General features: G+C 37.0%; 1 protein-coding gene across 2 annotated transcripts in view; it reads left to right on the top strand.

Annotated features, from left to right (window-relative positions):
• Window positions 1-25,104, top strand: part of LOC306870155 (tyrosine-protein kinase ABL1-like) — a 41,529-nt gene that overhangs the window by 12,004 nt on the left and 4,421 nt on the right. Inside the window, exons 1-8 of one of the 2 annotated variants that reach the window (XM_079417263.1) lie at window positions 5,129-5,606; window positions 8,348-8,512; window positions 14,824-15,119; window positions 17,416-17,688; window positions 20,626-20,710; window positions 22,338-22,515; window positions 23,238-23,422; window positions 23,516-23,668. In XM_079417263.1, the coding sequence (XP_079273389.1) occupies window positions 5,522-5,606; window positions 8,348-8,512; window positions 14,824-15,119; window positions 17,416-17,688; window positions 20,626-20,710; window positions 22,338-22,515; window positions 23,238-23,422; window positions 23,516-23,668 (1,420 nt within the window). In that variant the 5' untranslated portion in view covers window positions 5,129-5,521. Of the gene's footprint in view, window positions 1-5,128; window positions 5,607-8,347; window positions 8,513-14,823; window positions 15,120-17,415; window positions 17,689-20,625; window positions 20,711-22,337; window positions 22,516-23,237; window positions 23,423-23,515; window positions 23,669-25,104 lie in introns of those variants that run through there. The other variant, XM_079417262.1, reaches the window with a different exon arrangement.

The following is a 25,104-nucleotide window of genomic DNA, read 5'->3' as shown; positions in this document are numbered from 1 at the left end:
TCATGTGTGTTGAACACCAGATGGAAAGAAAATGCATCGAGCACGCTAGTAACCAGCTAGCAATGCCTTAGCAACTACCTACAACACCTTAGAAACCACACAGTCCCCCCCAAACACCCTAAACACTTGTATGCAAGTGCCCGTCTTAACAGGGTCTTAATAAGTCTTCATACTCTTTCACAAATTCAGACATTCTTACATCAAATTCATAGTCATTAAATGCTGCATGCGTCTTCCTCAGTATTTGTTTTCCAATACAAATATCTAAACATCCTTCAATTAAGATACATTTTCTTAAGTTGCAAACTGAAGATATAAAGTCTTGTTTTCAGAGAAATTGAACACAATTGAGTTCAAGACTTTTGTTTCTCAAGTAAAAATGTATCTTTACATATTTGAACTGGAAGACAAAATAATTAAAATAAATAAAAAGTGATGATCTCTATCGGAAGTTGTATTTTCAAGCTTTGAACAGTACATTTACATTTATTCATTTAGCTGACGCTTTTATCCAAAGCGACTTACAATTGCTATATATGTCAGAGGTTGCACGCCTCTGGAGCAACTAGGGGTTAAGTGTCTTGCTCAGGGACACATTGGTGTCTCACAGTGGATTCGAACCCGGGTCTCTCACACCAAAGGCATGTGTCTTATCCACTGCACCATCACCACCATCACATCATTGAAGTGTTGCTAATTGAAGACATTTGCATTTTGAGGCCATATTGGCATAGTGTTTCATTTGATTTATTCCTTATATTTTCTTTAGTTGGTCTTAAAGTCCTAAACTCTTAATTTTTCCTGACCACCAGTTTAAATAATGCAACTGCACAGCAAAGCAAGTTTTGAACTTCTTAGAGTTTTTTGTTTTCTTCAGAACATGTAAAAATCTAGTGTAAAGTAGAGATGCACTCACTTTAGCAAACTTTAGGTTTCTGTATCTGAACACGGCAAATTCATGTGAATGACTCCATCTCATTGGGAAATCTGGGGAACTCTTTCGTCTTTGTGCAAAGTTCCAGATTGTGGGAATTCCCATTGAAATGACTGGATTTCGCCTGTGAAAATTCACTAAACCACAGTAAATGTGCCAGCACCTTAAAAAAGACCAGAAGTTGTGTAGTGGTCAAGATTGGAAAATAATTGAATTAGTTTGAGGCAAAGTTACTGCATTCAGAAGCGCTTTAGCTGGAGATTTGTCAGAGCGCAGAGGAAAAAGGCACAATTAGTGAAGCGTGTTTCTGTATCAGGAGTGATGCATGTCTGTAGGTGTTATCGGCATTCAATGTAGAGATGCACCGATTGCAATTTTCTTTGCAGATTCCGATTTCCGTTGTTTTTGTTGTTGTTTTTTTTTGTAAGTGTGATGATACGATTTATGCCGATTCCGATTTTCTTTCTCAAAACTATATTTGACAGCATGTGCAAGAAAAATTTAAAAAACAAAACAAAAAGCTATACCTTTTTTAATGCAAAAATTATTTACGTAATAAATTATTAAACATTACAAGTCCCCCAATCTGGGCAAAGTTACAGATGTTCTCTCACTTAAACAGCTCCCAAAATAAAGAGCTCTGTGACTAGAAAAGAGGTAGAAATAACAATCAACTCAAAAGGAGTTGCTGTTTATAACAAAACAGATGTCATTTCCCACTATTTTTCTTAAATTGTAATTTTTTTTTTCTGTTAGAATAATAAGAAACTGTAGAGCCGTTACCATTCAAATGAAATCAGTATCAATAAACTGCAGAGGAAGCACAGAAGCTGCAAGTGAAGTGGATTGACAGAAGGATTGAAGCTGAGGTGCCAGAAATGCATTCACACTGCAAAATTTTGAATGCAAAAAGAACTTGAAGATTAATGTTTTAAATATTTTTTTAAACATACAAATAAGAAATGTTGGGAAAAATGCAATGATAGTTTTAAATAATGAAATCAAACCAGTAGGTGGCGGCAAATGACTGTTTGAATGAGTGAATCATTTAGTCCTCCATTCAACAGATTCGTTCAAACGGCTGATTCATTCAGAAATGAGTCAAGTGACTACTGTCTTCTGATTCACTGACTCACTTGATTCGTTCAAACGGCTGATTCATTCAGAAATGAGTCAAGTGACTACTGTCTTCTGATTCACTGACTCACTTGATTCGTTCAAACGGCTGATTCATTCAGAAATGAGTCAAGTGACTACTGTCTTCTGATTCACTGACTCACTTGATTCGTTCAAACGGCTGATTCATTCAGAAATGAGTCAAGTGACTACTGTCTTCTGATTCACTGACTCACTTGATTCGTTCAAACGGCTGATTCATTCAGAAATGAGTCAAGTGACTACTGTCTTCTGATTCACTGACTCACTTGATTCGTTCAAACGGCTGATTCATTCAGAAATGAGTCAAGTGACTACTGTCTTCTGATTCACTGACTCACTTGATTCGTTCAAACGGCTGATTCATTCAGAAATGAGTCAAGTGACTACTGTCTTCTGATTCACTGACTCACTTGATTCGTTCAAAAACATGAATTCATTCAGTAACGAAACACCGAGTGTTGCTCGGAGACAGAAAACTGTTCTGCTGTGTCTTCGATTGGATTTTCATCAGCGACATTAAGCAAAAACACTCAATATTGTGTCTAAAATGTAAGTCACGTAATCTTTACTTTTTTTAACATCTACTATTGTGTAAAATCACATTGCAGTTGTGTTGAAACATTTTGGCCGTGCAATGTAGCGTACCTAACCCATGTATTATAAATTGTTGTTTTTTGTTTTTTTTTAAATACTGCAGTATTCATCTATAACTTTGTGTGTGTGCTGTTGCACTCAGTCTCTCTCTCACACTCACTCAGGCTGCGCACAGTATAAATACGTTATCAGTTACTCTAAGTGTGACGTCAAAATAGACCGGTCATGCGGGAAATTGGTTAATTCCGGTCCCTAGCCGGTCGATCGGTGCATCTCTAATTGAATGGTTTAGTTCTCAGATACAGGAGCTTCTCCTTTGTGTGTGCAATCAGTCGAGCGATCATGTTAATGAAGCAGAGCATCAGACTCGTGCTCTTGGCTGGACTGCATCTTAACCATATCAGCTGTCGTCTCATTCTTCTGACTGGAAAGTTCAGAGACTCTTTCATATGAGCTGGCTGCCACGTTTCTGGACTCCAGAGCGGCCCGGGTTCCTCTCAGTCTGGAGACGTCATTGGACAGACTCAGAGACCTGTGATGTCAGAGAAATGCTAATGCAGATTTCCACACACTCGGAAATGACGGGTTCGTATCTGAGCTCATCCTCATTAGCCACTTTCCCACATGTAGCTCCGGACTCATTCAAGAGGAGCTATCTGGAACGCTTTAGTGGAGCGAAACAGCTAGAGACATTCCTTGTTACAACAGGAACCCCATGCTGACGTATTTACCGGCTGTGCCATCTAAAATAGGGACTGCTGGATTTTCCGGTGTAAGTCAAGTCAATATGGGGGAAGTCGTGGCCTAATGGTTAGAGAGTTGGACTCGTAATCCAAAGGTTGTGGGTTCGAGTCTTGGGCCGGCAGGGATTGTAGGTGGGGGGAGTGAATGTCCAGCGCTCTCTCCACCCTCAATACCACGACTGAGGTGCCCTTGAGCAAGACACCGAACCCCCAACTGCTCCCCGGGCGCCGCAGCATAAATGCCCACTGCTCCGGGTGTGTGTTCACGGTGTGTGTGTGTGTGTGTGTGTGTGTGTGCATTTGTTCACTACTCACTGCTGTGTGTGTGCACTTGGATGGGTTAAACGCAGAGCACCAATTTCGAGTATGGGTCACCATACTTGACAATACGTCACGACTTTACTTTAATATTATTTGTATAGAGCTTTTAACAATACAAATTGTGTCAAAGCAGCTTTACATCAGCTTGATATAGAGCTGGGTGGCTTTATATCAGCTTTACAGTATTTAGACGGGAAGTAGTTTGTCGAAATGGTGTCATTCTCCTCTGGCCAGACAAAATCAGCAGTTTAAATCTAGACTAAAGCAGAGTCAGATTGTGTAAAGGATCATCAGGTTCCTGTGGTCTTGTCCCGATGGCCGTCTTGGAGACAGGGTCTTCACTGGGGATCAGTCCTTTAATAGATTTGAATTATAGAAATGTGATAGTGTATTATGTGTAAGCCAGGTTAAAGAGATGGGTCTTTAATCTAGATTTAAACTGACAGAGTGTGTCTGCCTCCAGAACAGTGTTAGGTAGATTGTTCCAGAGTTTGGGAGCTAAATAGGAAAAGGATCTGCCGCCTGCAGTTGATTTTGATATTCTAGGTATTATCAAACGGCCAGAGTTTTGAGAACGCAGCGGACGTGAAGGACTATAATGTGATAAGAGCTCGCTCAAATACTGAGGTGCCAAACCATTCAGGGCTTTATAGGTAATTAGCAAGATCTTAAAATGTATGCGATGTTTAATAGGGAGCCAGTGCAGTGTTGACAGAACCGGGCTAATGTGGTCATACTTCCTGGTTCTAGTAAGAACTCTAGCTGCTGCATTTTGAACCAGCTGGAGTTTGTTTATTAAACGTGCAGAGCAACCACCCAATAAAGCATTACAATAATCTAGCCTCGAGGTCAAGAATGCATGAATTAATGTTTCTGCATTTGACATTGAGAGCATAGGTAGTAATGTAGATATATTTTAAGATGGAAAAATGTAGTTTTACAGATGCTAGAAACATGTTTTTCGAAGGAAAGATTGCTATAAAAAAGTACGCCTAGGTTCCTAACTGATGACAAGATCAGGGTGCCTGACGCACGCCTAAAATTCGAATGTGGATTTTTATTTAAAATTCGACGAATTTTCGAAATTCTAATTTTTTTTTAACAGTCCTACTGAATTGTTTTTGTGATTTCTTTTATTCATGCTGGCTGTTTGGCAGGAACATTCCTGACCCTATGAAGTGCACTTGTGCCTTTTGTTTCAAAGTGAAAACATTTGTGACGAGAGCGAAGCAGACAGCGAGAGCTGTGTGGGACTGAAAGACAAAGGCAGGTTCCAGTTACACTCTCTCTCCGCAGATAATGCTGCAGGTTTCTGGAGGGGCGGAGCCAGGGCCGTGATGTCATCGGCTCCGGCGCTCTGTCCTGAAAGGGCCTCTTTGTTGGCAGAGATCAACACAAGCGTCCTGCTTCTCCTGTGGATCGTCTCTCAGCCGCCAGCACCATGAAAAAGACAACACTGTCTTCAAAGTGCTTCATTTAACTCCTCTTTGTGTTATTTCTGTGAGAATTATCCGATGGATGGCTAGTTCCTCACCGGACTGAGAAAACAAGAAGAACTGGAGCAAATGGAGCCTGTTACTCTGGAAAGTTGCTAGAAGAACCGCGTGAAGTCAGGATGTCAGTGTTTTTAGCCGTCTTTGACTTCATACGCAAGCTGCTAACGCAAACTTTGTGGACAGACTTTTTTATGTTTTCAGTCACTTTTTCAACAGAACGGCGATATAGTTTGTGAACTGGATTTTTTTTTGTAATTGGTTGTGTTGCGAAGCAAATGAAAATGTTGGAGATTTGTCTAAAATGGGTGGGCTGTAAATCCAAAAAAGGTCTTTCTTCATCCTCCAGCTGTTACTTGGAAGGTAAGTGTCTCTGATGGCGAACGTGTGTGTGTGTGTGTGTGTGTGTAAGAATCTCAATTACAGAGCGGCCGAGTCCGGCCACGGCTTTCAGATGAACAGACGGACGGATCTGGGGCTGATGGTCTCGTGAAAATCACAGGCCTTGGTGCTCCTTCTGTCTGTTTGGAAAGTGGAGGAGGGGGAACGAGGAGAGGAAAGCCAGACATACTGGCTCGCCGTAAAAGAAAGAGAGGAAAAACGAGGGAGGAGAGAACACTGGGAAATCTGATTCCTGTCTGGATAGATCCGTGCAGCTTGGTGTGTGTGGAGACAGTTTGGATGCATCTGCGCTTCTGTGATCTCTCTGGAGTTTGTTCAGGGTTTGATCTCAGGCTGATTGATCAAGCACAGAGATTACTGAATGCCAGTAACATTTTGTCTTTATTAAAAGTCTGAAATGTTGCTCTAATGGCGTGACCGTGTACACTACCAGTCAAACGTTTTTGAACAGTAAGATTTTAATGTTTTTGAAAGAAGTCTCTTCCAAGCCTGCACTTATTTGATCCGAAGGACAGCAAAAGCAGTAATGTTGCGAAATTGTTTTACTATTTAAAATATCTGTTTTCTATGTGAATATGTGTTAAACTGTAATTTATTTCTGTGATGTGCAGCTGTATTTTCAGCATCATTACTGCAGTCTTCAGTGTCACATGATCTTCAGAAATCATTCTAATATACTGATTTACTGATCAACAAACATTTCTGATTATTATCAATGTTGAAAACAGTTGTAATATAATCAGCATTTATCTGAAATAAAAAGCTTTTGTAACATTACACACTATACCATTCAAAAGCTTGGAGTCAGAATAATTATGGAAATTAATTTTTTAATTTAATTTTTTTTTATTTTATTTACAGAGGATGATATAGACATTCATAATGTTACGAAAAAATTCTATTTGAGAGAAATGCTGTTCTTCTGAACTTTCTGTTCATCAAAGAAACCTGAAACTAAATTCTACTCAGCTGTTTGCAACATAATAATAATGTTTGTTGATCAATAAATCAGTATATTATTATGATTTCTGAAGATCATGTGACACTGAAGACTGGAGTAATGATGCTGAAAATACAGCTGCAGATCACAGAAATACATTACATCTTAACAGATATTCATATAGAAAGCAGATATTTTAAATAGTAAAAATATTTCGCAATATTACAGGTTTTGCTGCATTTTGGATCAAATAAATGCAGGCTTAGAAGAGACTTCTTTCAAAAACATTAAACATCTTGCTGTTCAAAACGTTTGACCGGTGAAAGAAGCATCTGATTGTATCCTGGTGTTCTTTGTGGCTGTATAGTGACTGGCTGCTCATGACTTTAACATGAGATCATGCTGAATGGGAATTGCAAAGCTAAAAATTGTGAAAGACCAGTTACATAATTCTCCTGTACATGCCTTGAACATTGAGTTGTGATGTGGATTTTAAAAAAGCCATATTATTTGTCAACTACCCAAATGCACTGGTGTTTTATGGGTGATTTAAAGGGTTAGTTAACCATTCCCTCATTGTTTACTGACTCGCGTGTTGTTCTGTGAAACACGAGAAGAATCTTTATCATGGCTGTCAGGCTCCAAAAATGCCCATAAAAGCAGCAGTCGTCCACTGCCGAGGCTCGAGGTCATTGGTGCCATTGAGAATTGCTCAGATGTTTTCCTTTTGTATTTCACAGTCAACATGAGGGTGAGTAAATGATGACTGAATGCACATTTTTGGGTGATTTAAACACTTTTCCCTCTCTCTCTCTCTAAGCTGATTCATGTCCCAGGCAGTTTATCATAATTGTTTTGTTTCCTCATGGCACAGAGTAATGAATGTGACTCGTTAAAGAGTTCAGATTGGTGTTTGGTGGTTCTGGTGACTATGAGCTGACCTTATTGATGATTACATTTGGGGCGTATGTTACTATTATGTCTGGGCAATGTAGCCAAAAAATATCTCTGTATTTTCTGCGTTTTTGTATTTTGATAAAAAAAAAAAATCTCTCTGTGTGTATCTCTCTCTCTCTCTCTCTCTCTCTATATATATATATATATATATATATATATATATATATATATATATATATATATATATATATATATATGAAAGTTTCACTTTTTGAAATAAGTTACAAGAAAAAATGAATTTTTTCACCATATTCTAATTTTCTGAGATGCACGTGTGTATATATATGTATATATATCACACCCCACCCAATTAATAGACATGAAAACAAAAAGTGAATGTGACCATGTAAGCCTATATATTATGTGCAAAAAAGTGTTAAAATCACATTACATTGTAACATTACAATCTAAAAACAAAAATAGTGCTTTTAAAGCAGAAGTTAAATTCATTAAACTAAAAATGAAGATAAATAAAAGCACAGACTAGCTAATTGTATTAGGCTATTTTGATAACCCCATTAGTCACTTCACAGTTAGTGCTGTCATAAAAATACACTTACTTGTAGGTTTATACTTCTACATGTCACATTTATTGTCCAACTACAAATATTTCAACAAAATGTGTATTTTAGTCAGAATTATTGCGCTTCTATTTCATTGCAGATATCTTGTTTTCAGATGATGTATAAATCTCAATTTCAAAACATTGACCCTAATGACTGGTTCTGTGGTCCAGGGTCACATGTGCTATCATGCATTCTCATATTCAGTGTCATTTATTGTCCTTTCCCTCGTGTGTTTGCAGAGGCGCTCCAGCGGCCGGATTTCGAGGCCCCGGGTCTGTCTGAGGCGGCGCGCTGGAACTCCAAAGAGAATCTGCTGGCGGGACCCAGCGAAAATGACCCCAATCTGTTCGTAGCGCTGTATGACTTCGTCGCGAGCGGCGATAACACTCTCAGCATCACCAAAGGTGAGAAACACATCCATGCTTCATCATCCGAATAAGCACTTCATCATGACTCCGTCTAGATGTCATTAATACCAGTGAAGTTTCAGTAATGTGCTATTAAACATACTCCTTTTAATTATGAAAGTTTAAAGTCATGAAATGAACCCTCATGTTGTGTTCTGGTCATTTTGATCCGGAGAGGATTTTCTTTTTCCAGAAAATGCCAGTTAATGACATTGGAATAATACAATTTCCCAAATTAAATCCAAGTATTCTATTCAATCCTTTTATCAACTTGTTTTCTTTCAATTAGCAGGTTTTGTATTTGTTTTTGGAGCTGATTGATCATAGCCCTCATTGATCTGAGCTTATGCACCTCAATTTTTAGTGAATATAGCTAAAATTATCCGTAAATTATGTTTTTTCACTCCTAAACATGATCTTTACTTAACCCTTGTGCGATCTTATGGACATTTTTGTCCATTTCAGTTTTGTTTTTTGTTATAAGTGTGCCTGTGTTAATGCCAACTGCATAAATTTTGGCTCAGGTGTTTATTTTTATTGGAATTTTAATATTTCACCCTCATTTCCTTCAAAAAATCAATTTTACCCTCCGTACAAAAAATACTCTCACTCAGGACCTTAAGGACAAAAATGTCCCGATTGAAACCCAGTAAAACTGCTATTTTTAATCGCAGTGCCGTTTAACTGTAAAATGATGCAATTTTTGTTAATAGGCTTTCATTCTGTCGGCAAGGCTTCAAAATTAACTTTTTTACTATTTTTTACCAGTTGGTGACATTTTTTTCAGGTTTGGTCTATAAAGGGTCTATAAAGCAAATGCTTGCTTTATTCCTGTTTTCTGCTTCTGCGTATTATAGAGCCAGTTTGATAAGGGGAAGTTGTGGCCTAATGGTTAGAGAGTTGGACTCGTAATCCAAAGGTTGCGGGTTCAAGTCTCCGGCCGGCAGGGATTGTAGGTGGGGGGAGTGAATGTCCAGCGCTCTCTCCACCCTCAATACCACGACTGAGGTGCCCTTGAGCAAGACACCGAACCCCCAACTGCTCCCCGGGCGCCGCAGCATAAATGCTGCCCACTGCTCCGGGTTTGTGTTCACTGCTGTGTGTGTGTTCACTGCTGTGTGTGTGTTCACTGCTGTGTGTGTGCTCACTGCTGTGTGTGTGTGTGTGTGTGTGTGCTCACTGCTGTGTGTGTGCTCACTGCTGTGTGTGTGTGTGTGTGTTCACTGCTGTGTGTGTGCACGTTGGATGGGTTAAATGCAGAGCACGAATTCCGAGTATGGGTCACCACACTTGGCTGAATGTCACTTCACTTTAAATAATGCAGCTATAATTGTGTGGCTGTGTTGGTATGGATGTCAGAGTGTGTCATAAAAAAAAAATAGTGTATATGTGTGTTCTTGTAAAAATTGGGAGAGAGAAACTCTACTGCAAATCACAAATCCAAGCACTGTGTGCAGCAGCAGAGTTTTGCTGGCATCTAATGGGGAAAATGTGGTACTGCGCCCAAACAAAATCTTACTGAACGCTATCAACCTCAAATTTGCAACACAATTTGTTTAGATTTATGGCTTTGATTTTATAGCAGGTTTAGAGTTCAACATGTATAAAATATTCATAAAATAAAATATAAAATATTGTTCATAAATAATTTTCATAAACTTAAACCTGTATAACTTTTTTTTCGTTTCACTTTTTAAACTTGTTTTACTTCAACAATAATCTGCTATGGGTCTTTAAAATGAAACCACACTTCTCTGCTCCCAAGCTTCCAATTTTTATGACGTTTTTTTTGACATGGACATTTTTGTCCACTATGGACCTAAGTGTAACTTATTTTTATTGATGCACAAGGGTTAATATCGTAACTATTTTTTTCATAAAAGAAAAATGTATAATTTTGACCCATACAATGTATTGTTGGCTATTGCTACAGATATACCTGTGTTACTCATGACTGCTGTTGTGCTGCAGGGACACATATTATTGAGATATGTGAAAGCAAGTTAGCAAAAAGATTAAATCCAAGATTTGCTGATAATATCGCATAACAAGATTACAAGCAGTTTTTAAAAGGCTGGTCATTTTTGACGAGGAACACCAAATGATTTTTGGCAGTACATTAAGGTATCTGCACAACCTAATAATGTATGGATCAGATTTTGTTCCTCCTGCTTTCATTACCCAAGAAATAAAGTCTCCTTTAAGATGGGCTTTTTGTTCTAGTTCATACTGTTGTGTATCAACAGCAGATTGCACATTAGTGAATGAGTTTTTTCTTGTTTTTATTTGGGACTCCTGCAGTCAAGCTGCTCTTTGTTCTGCCGTTTATTAGCAGCCGTATGAGGTCACATGTCTGACGGAAAATCCACATATTTGCTGCACATTCTTCATCTCTCCTCCTCTTCCTTGATCTTACTCAGCATGTCAGTTCTTTCCATTCGGCCGGTAAAAATCAGTGAGGGGAAGATCTACAGATGGCCGTCACTTCACCAGATAATGAGAGCGTGTGGATTCAGTAGCTGGAATAAAGATATTTCACTCCGCTGTTTCATAACGAGCTGTTATTAGTGCACAGGGTCTCCTGTAGAAGTCACAGACAGTACAGCTTTGTTTATTCAGCAGATGCTTTTATCTAATGCGAACCCTGCAACCAATTCGTCGAAGAGCTAAAAATATTCATAGTATACAATGAAAAAGTGGCCCAAGTCATGAGAGTCTTTATGATAAACACTTCATGAATTTGATGGAGATCAAAAATGAAAAAATTAGGATCTTGCGCTTGGTTCCATTCACACGTAACACGATTTCAAGTCAATAATAGAATCCCTCAAAGAGCAAAAAAAAACATAAATTTAAATTCTGGAAAAATGAGCAAAAAAACGAAAATAAGCTAAAAAAAAAAAAACATAGTTCTTGAAATGTGTTATATGTATCCAAATAAAAGGTTGATTCTGTATTTCTCTGTATCTCCTCTGGATATATTTGTAAATTGCCAATGAAGTAAATGGTTTGTCACTGATTCATTAATATAATTGATTAGAATCACGTGTGTTGATATGTGAGGAACTGAATTGAAAAATGAACCGTTTCAATTGAATGTGAACAGTGAGGAAGGTAGATTTTAATATGCACTGAGCACTTTTTTGCACTTTATAAGAATAAAAAAAGATTGCTAGTATCTCGGCATGTAATCCTTATATTTGGATACATAGCAAACGAATTTCAAGAATTTTTTATTTTATTTGCTGAATAAAATGGAATCTATCTTTGATGGAGATCAGACATCTAATGTGGATGAGCTGATCAACGACAGCCGATAGCCATCAGAACGCTCAAACTAATCACATGAAGAATATGACGCTGGAGAAGAAAGTTCAACACTATTCAGCAATAACTACAATTAAACACAAGTATGACATTAGTTAACAAAATGAGATTAAATACATAAATTATATCTTGTTTAACACAGTAAGAACTACAGTAAGATCATGATGATATTTAGTCTAGATCTACAGTAAGATCATGATGATATTTAGTCTAGAGTTACAGTAAGATCATGATGATATTTAGTCTAGATCTACAGTAAGATCATGTTGATATTTAGTCTAGATCTACAGTAAGATCATGATGATATTTAGTCTAGAGTTACAGTAAGATCATGATGATATTTAGTCTAGATCTACAGTAAGATCATGTAGATATTTAGTCTAGAACTACAGTAAGATCATGTTGATATTTAGTCTAGAGCTACAGTAAAATCATGTTGATATTTAGTCTAGAGCTACAGTAAAATCATGTTGATATTTAGTCTAGAGCTACAGTAAAATCATGTTGATATTTAGTCTAGAGTTACAGTAAGATCATGATGATATTTAGTCTAGATCTACAGTAAGATCATGTAGCTATTTAGTCTAGAACTACAGTAAGATCATGTTCATATTTAGTCTAGAGCTACAGTAAAATCATGTTGATATTTAGTCTAGAGCTACAGTAAAATCATGTTGATATTTAGTCTAGATCTACAGTAAGATCATGATGATATTTAGTCTAGAACTACAGTAAGATCATGTAGATATTTAGTCTAGAACTACAGTAAGATCATGTTCATATTTAGTCTAGAGCTACAGTAAAATCATGTTGATATTTAGTCTAGAGCTACAGTAAAATCATGTTGATATTTAGTCTAGAGCTACAGTAAGATCATGTTGATATTTAGTCTAGATCTACAGTAAGATCATGATGATATTTAGTCTAGAACTACAGTAAGATCATGTAGATATCATGTAGATATTTAGTCTAGAACTACAGTAAGATCATGATGATATTTAGTCTAGAACTACAGTAAGATCATGTTGATATTTAGTCTAGAGCTACAGTAAGATCATGTTGATATTTAGTCTAGAGCTACAGTAAGATCATGTTGATATTTAGTCTAGAGCTACAGTAAGATCATGTTGATATTTAGTCTAGAGCTACAGTAAGATCATGATGATATTTAGTCTAGAGTTACAGTAAGATCATGTAGCTATTTAGTCTAGAACTACAGTAAGATCGTGTAGCTATTTAGTCTAGAGCTACAGTAAGATCGTGTAGCTATTTAGTCTAGAACTACAGTAAGATCGTGTTGATATTTAGTCTAGAGCTACAGTAAGATCGTGTTGATATTTAGTCTAGAGCTACAGTAAGATCGTGTTGATATTTAGTCTAGAGCTACAGTAAGATCGTGTTGATATTTAGTCTAGAGCTACAGTAAGATCGTGTTGATATTTAGTCTAGAACTACAGTAAGATCATGTTGATATTTAGTCTAGAACTACAGTAAGATCATGTAGATATTTAGTCTAGAACTACAGTAAGATCATGTAGATATTTAGTCTAGAACTACAGTAAGATCATGTAAATATTTAGTCTAGAACTACAGTAAGATCATGTAGATATTTAGTCTAGAACTACAGTAAGATCATGTAGATATTTAGTCTAGAACTACAGTAAGATCATGTAGATATTTAGTCTAGAACTAGAGTAAGATCATGTAGATATTTAGTCTAGAACTACAGTAAGATCATGTAGATATTTAGTCTAGAACTACAGTAAGATCATGTAGATATTTAGTCTAGAACTACAGTAAGATCATGTAGATATTTAGTCTAGAACTACAGTAAGATCATGTAAATATTTAGTCTAGAACTACAGTAAGATCATGCTGATATTTAGTCTAGAACTACAGTAAGATCATGTTGATATTTAGTCTAGAACTACAGTAAGATCATGTTGATATTTAGTCTAGAACTACAGTAAGATCATGCTGATATTTAGTCTAGAACTACAGTAAGATCATGCTGATATTTAGTCTAGAACTACAGTAAGATCATGCTGATATTTAGTCTAGAACTACAGTAAGATCATGTAGATATTTAGTCTAGAACTACAGTAAGATCATGTAGATATTTAGTCTAGAACTACAGTAAGATCATGCTGATATTTAGTCTAGAACTACAGTAAGATCATGCTGATATTTAGTCTAGAACTACAGTAAGATCATGCTGATATTTAGTCTAGAACTACAGTAAGATCATGTAAATATTTAGTCTAGAACTACAGTAAGATCATGTTGATATTTAGTCTAGAACTACAGTAAGATCATGTTGATATTAGTCTAGAACTACAGTAAGATCATGTTGATATTTAGTCTAGAACTACAGTAAGATCATGTTGATATTTAGTCTAGAACTACAGTAAGATCATGTAGATATTTAGTCTAGAACTACAGTAAGATCATGTAGATATTTAGTCTAGAACTACAGTAAGATCATGTTGATATTTAGTCTAGAACTACAGTAAGATCATGTTGATATTTAGTCTAGAACTACAGTAAGATCATGTTCACACACAACGCTCTGCACTTACTCCTGATTTCTCTCAACACCAGAGCTGTCACTCAATACATCAGAAACACAGGAACTGGAGTTAATTATCTGAAAAAGTAACTCAGACTTGACCTTCTAAATTAAAACGTAATGTTACTTCACTAGTTACTTTAAAAAAGTAATCCGAATATGTAATGCATTACAATATTGTGTTACTCCCTAAAAAAACGATCTGGGAAACAAAGTAACTGGAGTTACTTATTTGAAAAACTAAAATATTTACTTCTAAACTAAAAAGTGTTGTTTTATGTGTAGTGTTACTTTACTAGTTACTTTAAAAAGTAATCTGATAACGTAATTTGCGTTACCCCCAATGCTGCTGATGACCACTGTAATAGACATTGATATGAGTGTGACGACCCGTTTCTCATGCTCTGATCAGGAGAGAAGCTGAGGGTTCTGGGATATAATCACAATGGCGAGTGGTGCGAGGCGCAGTCCAAGAACGGCCAGGGCTGGGTTCCCAGCAACTACATCACGCCCGTCAACAGCCTGGAGAAGCACAGCTGGTATCACGGGCCCGTGTCCCGCAACGCCGCCGAGTACCTGCTGAGCAGCGGCATCAACGGCAGCTTTCTGGTGCGCGAGAGCGAGAGCAGCCCGGGGCAGAGGTCCATCTCGCTGCGCAACGAGGGCCGCGTCTACCACTACCGCATCAACACGGCCTCCGACGGCAAGGTGAGAGAACAATAGTGTTTCCACTGATGCTTCACGAGTCTGACAGCAGTGACAATCAAGTGATAATGACCCTAATTATAAGAGTTAATATCGTATCATACACATCTTTTTATTTTTTATTATTTACTTAACACAGTTTAATAGAACACTAAGTTGCCCAAAGTGCTTCACAATATCACAATAGAATGCGAAATACAAACATAGTCACCAATAAAAAAAGCTGTTTATAGCGAAGGCCCCAATAACTTGTCTTATATTTATGATTTAGTTTTAATCCAAATGATGCGTGCTAAGTGAGCGACCTTCAATAAAGATCACACGACAGACAAAACCACGCGTCTGTGCCATTCATTCACACGCAGACACGTGGTTTTGTTTACTACATACTGAAACACGCGTGATAGGGATGTACCGATACTGCGACGCAGATGCGTGAGCTCATCGAGTGAATATCCCTTTCTCACAGACATCGCTGGATAGTTTGTAGTTCGGTCGGATATGTCAAAAACAAGCAAGTAAAACAATGCACAAGTAACTTAACTTAGTTAAAGTTACTGAGGGAGAGAGAGAGAGTGTGTGCGCACTTCTGTCATGTGATCTTTATTGAAGGTCGCTCACTTAGCACGCATCATTTGGATTAAAACTAAATCATAAATATAAGACAATTTATTGGGGCATTCGCTATAAACATAATTTATTTTCAACCTTAAGCATACATGACTTTCTGGCGAAATTCAAAATAGTGTGGAAAAAGAGAACATCAGTGCGGAGATGATGTTGTTTACGTCAAAACTGAAACCAAGCCGTTCACACAGAACACATTTATCACATTTTCTATAGAAACATCTATCACCGCTGCACTCGTGTCTCACACAAGAGAGCCACATGTTTAGCATGTAAAATTAATGCAAGTTTAACTTTTAAAAAAACATGTCTGAAGACTTAATGGCGTTTTTTCTGCATCTCATGTTTTTTTAAATGGACAAATTACACTTTGTGATTGGTTTTCGGTCCGTTGTATTAAACTACACATGCATGCATGATGCTGTCTTGTTTCTAATTGTTTAAGCAACTTAATTAATTATATATGTTTTATAAACATTATTTTAAACATTTTTCACAGATAGTCGTGTTATTTTATTGCTTTGAATAAACGTGCATTAGTAATATTTTGCTCGATGCGCCCTCAGGAGAGAAAAAACTTTTTTCCCACTATCTGAAATTATGCCTTTTAAAAATTCAAATATTCATAATATTAAAGTACAAAATTCGAATTTAGTTTTTCAGCCCTTTTGACAGCCCTAGTACATATTATTTGGTCTTTTCGCTTATTCAGCCGAACACCGGAAGAGCTTTATGTGCTATTTCGCTTGCCGAACATTCGGTGCGTCCCTGATGGAGTGTGTTCCAATAGCATGCTGAAGTGCTCTCAGTAGTGCAGGCAGTGAGGATGAGTGCTGTCCGTGGGCAGATAAACGAGTCCATGTGTCACGCTGCATTCCTGCTGCACGCTGATGACCGCTGCGCTCATTCCTCGCATGCCTGACGCGCCTCACACTTCTCTGCTGGAATCTCCAGTCTAAGCCGTCAGGAATGAGCCCCAGACACCATTTCAGCTCAACGGCTCACTTTTAACCTGCTCTTAGGTCTCAAAACGTACATAATTGATTAAACATTTGCAATTAGTAAGGATGGCTGCTTTTAATTATTACACAGCCAGTATCATATAACTCCATTCAGGACACTTGACAGATAAACGTGACTTGAATCCCAGACCCTCCTGCCATCTGAAGCGTATGGATGAATAAAGTATTCAACATGCAGTTATTACACCAATGAGTTGTTTAAAAGGTGCATTTAAACACACTCGAATGCACTAAAGAAGCCTCATTAATGAACAAGGAGGATTTGAACAGGAAGCAGTGTATCACTCTTGAATGTTACATTCTTTGACACGTAACACTTGAGTTCCTGTGCAGTTTTTACCTCTTGTAATGTTTCAGATGGATGTCTTTAGCACATTACGTTTAAAATAGATTGATATTTAAAAACGCGCGTCATGACTAGAGATTGACTGATAATTGATATTTACATGTTTTACAACATTTCTAATAAACCTTGCATATTCCTTAGAGATAAGAATAGTCCATTTTGTTTTCATGGTGACTTTAATGCAGTGTGTCCTGGGTTCAGCGGCCAGTTGTTTTATTATAACTTGTGTATTGTCACTTCTGCAGTGGAAGCGGGTTTCTGTGTCTGTTATCTCGCTCACGCTCTGGTGTCTGTTCCTCTGCAGCTGTATGTGTCGTCGGACAGCCGCTTTAACACGCTGGCGGAGCTGGTTCACCATCACTCCACCGTGTCTGACGGTCTGATCACGACGCTGCATTACCCAGCGCCCAAACGCAACAAGCCCACCATCTACGGCGTCTCCCCCAACTACGACAAATGGGAGATGGAGCGCACAGACATCACCATGAAACACAAGCTGGGCGGAGGGCAGTATGGAGAGGTGTACGAGGGCGTCTGGAAGAAATACAACCTGACCGTGGCCGTCAAAACACTAAAGGTCAGAGACACAGAGACATCCAGAACGCATCACACTGCAAAAAATTATTTTCTTGCTTAGGATTTTCATTGTTTTCTATTATAAATACCTAAATATTTTTGAATCAAGATGCATTCACACAAGTAAAATGACTTTAGACATTGTCTTGTTTTCTAAAAAAAAAAATCTAATTAGTATTTGCTTAACCCTCTGGGGTCGACAAACGTGGATACGCGTTTTGTGGCAGATTTTCCTGATAAGGGAGAAATGAGCTTGAATTACTCTGCCAGTTTTGATCGTACGCATAAGAGCAATACACCATTCGAATCTGTAAGGGGTCTACTTTTATTTGTATACATTCATAATAACAACTAAACTTTGTGCTTTTGAAGAATAAAGAAAACAAACAGGGTGCGCTCTCTGTCTTCTCCGTCTCCGCGAACTGCTTTTAGAAACATCACTAAAATGAACTATAACTCAGCAAATACTCAACACAGAGACATGAGTTATATCTATAAAAAGCTTGAAGTGTCTACTTTTAAATGAAGTAAGTCATATAGAAAAACAAAAATATTCTGTGATGAAGTAATCCGTATGAAACCAACAGGATGTTCAGTCTTTGCCGTCTAACTCATCTCTAATGCGATCCCGCCCCCTCGCGGCTCGCGGCGTTCACATGTAAATAACCACATGAGCCGCGCGCACATGGATACGCCAAACATTAACAAAGAGTGAGGAGTCGTTCATCGCGGCTACTGTTAGTTTCTGGAAGAAGATGCGCTGAGTAAAGGCTGGATTTCCCTCAAAAGAAGAGCAATATTTCATCCAGAAGAGAAGATGGATCTGATGAGTAAGTAATGTTTATGTTCTGCATTAGTTCGCATGTTATTGTGACATAAACTTGAACACATTACTAGTTGGGCTGTTCCCAAACGACAACATGATGATTGCTACGCATCTAAGAATGTTTAGACCATGTTTATTATTAATAATCTCTTCACAAATATATTTTAATAGCGTGCTAAACAAGAATGATTAGTTTCTCAGATATAAAATGTCTTTTCTTATTGATTTATTTTTCTCTCTCAGGTGCCTGAACCACAGATGAATCCTGATGACTTTCTTCAAACTGTTTTCCTCTGAGAGCGCTGCACCAACATCAGATGGTCAACTACACTGATATTCTATGATAAAACAAGATCCTTGACTATTGATTGGTTTTTTCTTCTTGAATCCATGGAAAGAAGCAGAAAAACTTAAATAAAACGCGTAAATATCAGGTATGATTTGGACAGAATCTGTTGCAGGAATGACCAGTGCAAACTTTTTGAACAGTAAGATTGTTAATGTTTTTGTGAAGAATTATCTTCTGCTCACCAAGCCTGCATTTATTTGATCCAAAATACATAAAGTTGTATTTGCTAAAGCAATAATATTGTGAAATATTTTTACTGTTTAAAATAACTGCTTTCTATTTGAATATATTTTAAAATGTAATTTATGCCTGTGATCAAAGCTACATTTTCAGCATCATTACACCAGTCTTACTCCAAGTGTAACAATATACACTATACCATTCAAAAGCTTGGAGTCAGTATGTATAGAAATTAAAACTTTTATTTAGCACACAAGTGATGATAGACATTTATCATCTTACAAATGATGCTGTTCTTCTGAGCTTTCTTTTCATTAAAAAAACCCTGAAAAACTCTTTTCAAAATAATAATAATAAATGTTTTTGAGTAGCAAATCAGAATATTAGAATGATTTCTGAAGGATCATGTGATTGGAGTAAAAAGACAGCTTTGATTGATCCTAATAAACTGTTGAACTGCACTCACAAGTGAATCTCAAGTTATTTTGTGTGATAGCTAAATATATTCTTAATAAACTACAAACAAAAAATATAAACATGTATTTTGTCCTCCTATTCTTTCTTGTAACTCACACCTGACTGAAAGGCTCATTCTGCAGGCCTGTCTTCTCAGGTGTGAATGTGAAGGTTGACGCATAAACCCTTTCTACTCAAAAAGTGTCTTACAAACTTTAAATCAATATATTGTTTTCTGTGAGCAAGTAAACAAGATGATTTTCATATCATTTTGAAGAAACAACACTAGGGTACAAGATCCAGTTCTCAGAAGTCTTGTGAACAAATGTTCTGTATGTGTTTTATGGCCTTATTTCAGTGGCTTCAAAATTGCAGTTTTTCACTAACCGCGCATAAACGCATGCCAAAATTCTCCAGGCCCCCACAACACCCTCAGACCCCAGGGGGTTAAAACAGCAAAAATATTTGCCAATGGAGTAACAAACATCTTAAGTCAAAGGCTAAACAAGATGAGTTTTCTTGCCCCATTGGCGGATATTTTATGCTCTTTTAAGCAAAAACTAACAAACTTTTGACAAAAACAATTGCCTTCAAGACGCATTCACACGACAAATAAAATGACTGTCTTGTTTTCTAAAAAAAAAAAAAAAACGAAATTTTGTTAGATTTTGCTTAAAAGAGTAAAAACATCAGCCAATGGGGTAAGAAAAATAATCTTGTTTAGCTTTTGAATTAAGATTATTTTTATTTTTCCATTGGCAGGTATTTTTGCTGTTTTAAGCAAAAACTAACACATTTTTTATGATTTTTTCAGAAAACAAGACATAATATCGCAAGTCATTTTACTTGTAAAGTAAATGCACCTTGATTCAAGAATTTCTAGATATTTAAACTAGAACACAAAACAAAAAAGTAAGAGAATAATTTTTTGCACACTCGCTTAATGCCACGAGGGAGGTGTTTGCTTTGAGCTTGTGTAGTTTTGCTCATGCTTTCTGAGGATGAGGCCACGGCCATGCTTGCTTCTGGTGCTTCTGCCACATGACAGATCAGGATAATGAAAACACTGTCAGATAATCCACATTTAGCATTGTTTTTCCCTGAGAACAGTTTTTCCTCTTGTGCAGGAGGACACAATGGAAGTGGAAGAGTTTTTAAAAGAAGCTGCGGTCATGAAAGAGATCAAACACCCGAACCTTGTGCAGCTGTTAGGTGAGTGCATTTGTACAGGGACTAAAGCTAACAAACCGTGGAAACGCATCACATTTTTATTGATTATCAAATTATAAATAGTAAATCAATAAACAATTGTCTCTGTAATACTAGTGAACTGTGAAGTACTTCATAATAGTAAATAAATGCAATGTATTTATTAGTGCTGGGCGATAATTAATTGTGATTTAATCGCATTCAAAATAAGTTTTGTGCACATAATATATGTCTGTGTGCTGTGTGTATTATGTGTATATAAATACACACATGCATGTATATATTTAAGAAAAATATGCTGTATATTTATATATAATTTATATCAATATATACATGTAAATACTTTCAAAATATATACTGTATGTGTGTGTTTATATATACGTAATAAATATACACAGTACACACACATATAAACACAAACTTCATTTTGGATGCGATTAATCATTGCCCAGCACTAGTATTTATGTAATTACAGCTCAGTCTTATCGTATCGCACTCTGAAGCATTGTTAGAATGAATAAACTATAAGTCATCGGTCTATGGAGTAACAGTTTGTTTACTCAGCAGTGCTGGTTTTACTCTCGTTTGGGGCTTGGCCCTGCATTTATACGTCTAAGTGCAAACATTCTCAAATTACTGTATACATATAATGTGCTACATTACTGGACAAAACATCAGTTTTACTGTAGTTTGGAATTAAAAGCAATTTAAAAAACGTAAGACTTTTTGGGAGTCGACTTCGACTTTATCTTCGACTACATTTACTTTAAATTAAAACACACACTAGATGAAGATATGACGTCTTAAACTCCTTTATTAAACATCACACTTGTTTCATAAATTAGTCCAATTTAGAGATGACATTAATATGAAATAAGAATCGTTTCATCGTTGTTTCCAATATCTAATTTTAAAGAGAGGAAAGTAACAAGAAACAGCCTTGATTTGAATATGTGTCCCTGCAGCACAAAAGCAGTCATCAGTAGCACAGGTATATCTGTAGCAATAGACAACAATACATTGTATGGATCAAAATTATACATTTCTCTTTTATGACAAAAATCATTAGGATATTAAGATCATGTTCCATGGAGATATTTAGTAAATTTCCTACCGTAAATATATCAAAACTTAATTTCTGATTAGTAATATGCATTGCTAAGAACTTCATTTGAACAACTTTAAAGGAGATTTTCTCAATATTTAGATTTTTTTGCTCCCTCAGATTCCAGATTTTCAAATAGTTGTATCTCAGACAAATATTGTCCTATCATAACAAACCATACATCAATGGAAAGATTATTTATTCAGCTTCAGATGATGCATAAATCTCAATTTCACAAAATGAACCCTTATGACTGGTTTTATGGTCCGGGGTCACACATTATTTCTTAGTTAAACGAGACGGAAGGTAATGTCATAATAGTTGTCAAAGCAGCACTTTTGTAACCAATCCACCTCTTCTTAAACCAGTAAGTTGAAGACTTCATGCAAAAGGTCTATGTTTGTGAGTTTTGGGCTGAACAGTCTATTAAACACGAATCGACCAATGATGTTCTGGAGCAATGTGTTTCCTTCACAAAGAGACATGTAATGATGCCGAAGAGCCTGTGTTTTTCTCTGATGTCAGGTGTCTGCACACGAGAACCTCCGTTTTACATCATCACCGAGTTCATGACCCACGGAAACCTGCTGGATTACCTGCGTGATTGTAATCACGAGGAGGTCAATGCTGTGGTGCTGCTCCACATGGCCACGCAGATCTCCTCCGCCATGGAATATCTGGAGAAGAAGAACTTCATCCACAGGTGAGCCAGAACACGCTTGTAGGTGCTGCGTTTGTAATAAATCCAGTCGATTGTTACTAAATAGTCATTGTGCTGCTGCTTCACACTATTCTCTAGCTTGAGCCTTTCTCTCAGTGATGCTTCATCAGACAGAAGGGACTTCACACTAGTTGGAGCAAGGTTTATAGCACAATAATTAAATTGTCTAAATAGGCAGTGATGTCTCTCTCTCGGCCTGATTTGCTAACACAAGCAAGCAAGATAACCGAAGACAATTTCTTAAATAGACACACAAAAAGAGCAGTATCAGGATCCTTCACAGGTAGTTCACAAAATGTATTTATTGCATTCTGTGAACTAAAACATTACAGGACAAAGTAGGGCTGCATGGGCGATTTATCAGTAAATCTCTGCTTTACGACACTTTTTAAAGCATTCAGATTAGCGGTTCAAAAGTTATTAAACATTTAAGAACAATACTTCTTTTTAGCCGCAGGTGGCTGTCTCTGTCTTTGAGGGTTAATAAAGAAAAAGTTACTTGAATCATGCTGTAGTTACATTTTCTAGTTGACTAGTTAAAAATCATAAAAAAAATAAATAAAAATCGAGACTCAGTCAAACGTTCTGAAAAATCGAGATTTAATTTTTTTGCAATATCGCCCAGCCCTAAGACAAGGGACAACATAGTATTAGTAATAGTAGGAAGTGACACGTTTCCAGTTCCGATCTGGCTCTTGTTTCAGGGATCTGGCTGCCCGTAACTGCTTAGTTGGGGAAAACCACTTGGTTAAAGTGGCAGATTTTGGACTGAGTCGCCTGATGACGGAAGAAACCTACATAGCCCATGTAGGAGCCAAGTTTCCCATTAAATGGACCGCCCCGGAGAGTCTGGCCTATAACAAATTCTCCATCAAGTCAGACGTGTGGGGTAAGCAGAAGTCAATGCTGTTTCACTTCCCAGGTCGAGACACATCTGTGTCATCTTATGTGTAAAACTGACACTTTTGCTTGAACTCTTTAGCATTTGGCGTCCTGCTTTGGGAAATCGCCACCTACGGGCTGTCTCCGTATCCTGCAATCGACTTGTCCCAAGTGTATGAGCTCCTAGAGAAAGATTACCGCATGGACAGACCCGAGGGATGCCCAGAGAAAGTCTATGAGCTCATGAGGGCCTGTAAGTAGCTCTTCAGATCAGGACCAAAAGGTAGACAAGCTCAAGTGTTTGAACAAGATGATTACAATTAAAAGGTGACCTATTATGCGCCTTTTAACAAGATGTAAAATAAGATGTCCCCAGAGTGTATGTGAAGTTTTAGCTCAAAGTACTTCACAGATGATTTTTTATAGCTTGTTAAAATTGCCACTTTTAAGGCAATGAGCCAAAACGCGCCGTTTTTGTGCTTGTCCCTTTAAATGCAAATGAGCTGGTGCTCCCGGCCCCCTTTTGAGAAGAGGGTGGCGCTTCAAGAGCTGGCAAAAACAAAACAGGACAATCTCACGCACTGAAAACGTCAGAAACTCTCAGTCCCACTTGTGATTATGAGCTCGACAAATTAAAACGGTCGACTTCACATTGCTTTCATATGCAATTTTTAACTACCACATGTATTCGATGGTAACTTTAGCAACATTAAGGAAGTTTTACATTGAGCGAAAAAGCAAGGCGAATCGCAGACAAACAGTGCTTTCACACCGAGCGCGTAATGATTGATCGCCTTTGCTAATTCACGCCTGCACGCTAGGTGGCGCCGACTAACTGCATTTTTTCCTCAGATATATATCTCATATGTGACCCTGGACCACAAAACCTTAAGTCTTAAGTCGCTGGGGTATATTTGTAGCAATAGCCAAAAATACATTGTTTGGGTCAAAATTAGTGTTTTTTCTTTTATGACAAAAATCATTAGGATATTAAGTAAAGATCATGTTCCAAGAAGATATTTAGTAAATTTCCTACTGTAAATATATCGAAACTTCATTTTTGATTAGTAATATGCATTGCTAAGAACTTCATTTGAACAACTTTAAAGGAGATTTTCTCAATATTTAGATTTTTTTGCTCCCTCAGATTCCAGATTTTCAAATAGTTGTATCTATCAAATATTGTCCTATCATAACAAACCATACATCAATGGAAATATTATTTATTCAGCTTTCAGATGATGCATGAATCTCAATTAAAAAAAAATTAACCATTATAACTGGTTTTGTGGTCCAGGGTCACATATATGGATTTAACATCATCCACTGCTCAATATACAGCATTAAAATAATAAAGCTTAAGTAAGTTTTACCCCAGAAACACAAACTATCTATAATGCTTACAAGAAAACATCTTAAAATATAAACAGAAGTACAAGTAGCATCAAGCCACATTTGAAAATTTATGCAATTATTAATGTATTTGCTTTAACCCATTTTAAACCATCATCAAGGGCTTGTAATAACTTATGATTGTGATCTATATTTGATTTTGATTCTATAATAGCCAGACATGCACTCTTTGTATGTTTAATAACGCCACACTGCTTATGTCATAAACAATTATTGCCATAAAACTACCATGCGCTGCATACAAAACACATACAGAATATATATCGTCATAATCAT

Source organism: Barbus barbus (assembly GCF_936440315.1).
Source record: "Barbus barbus genome assembly, chromosome: 5".
NCBI classification, from domain to species: domain Eukaryota; kingdom Metazoa; phylum Chordata; class Actinopteri; order Cypriniformes; family Cyprinidae; genus Barbus; species Barbus barbus.
This window is presented reverse-complemented; position numbering and strand designations above follow the sequence as displayed.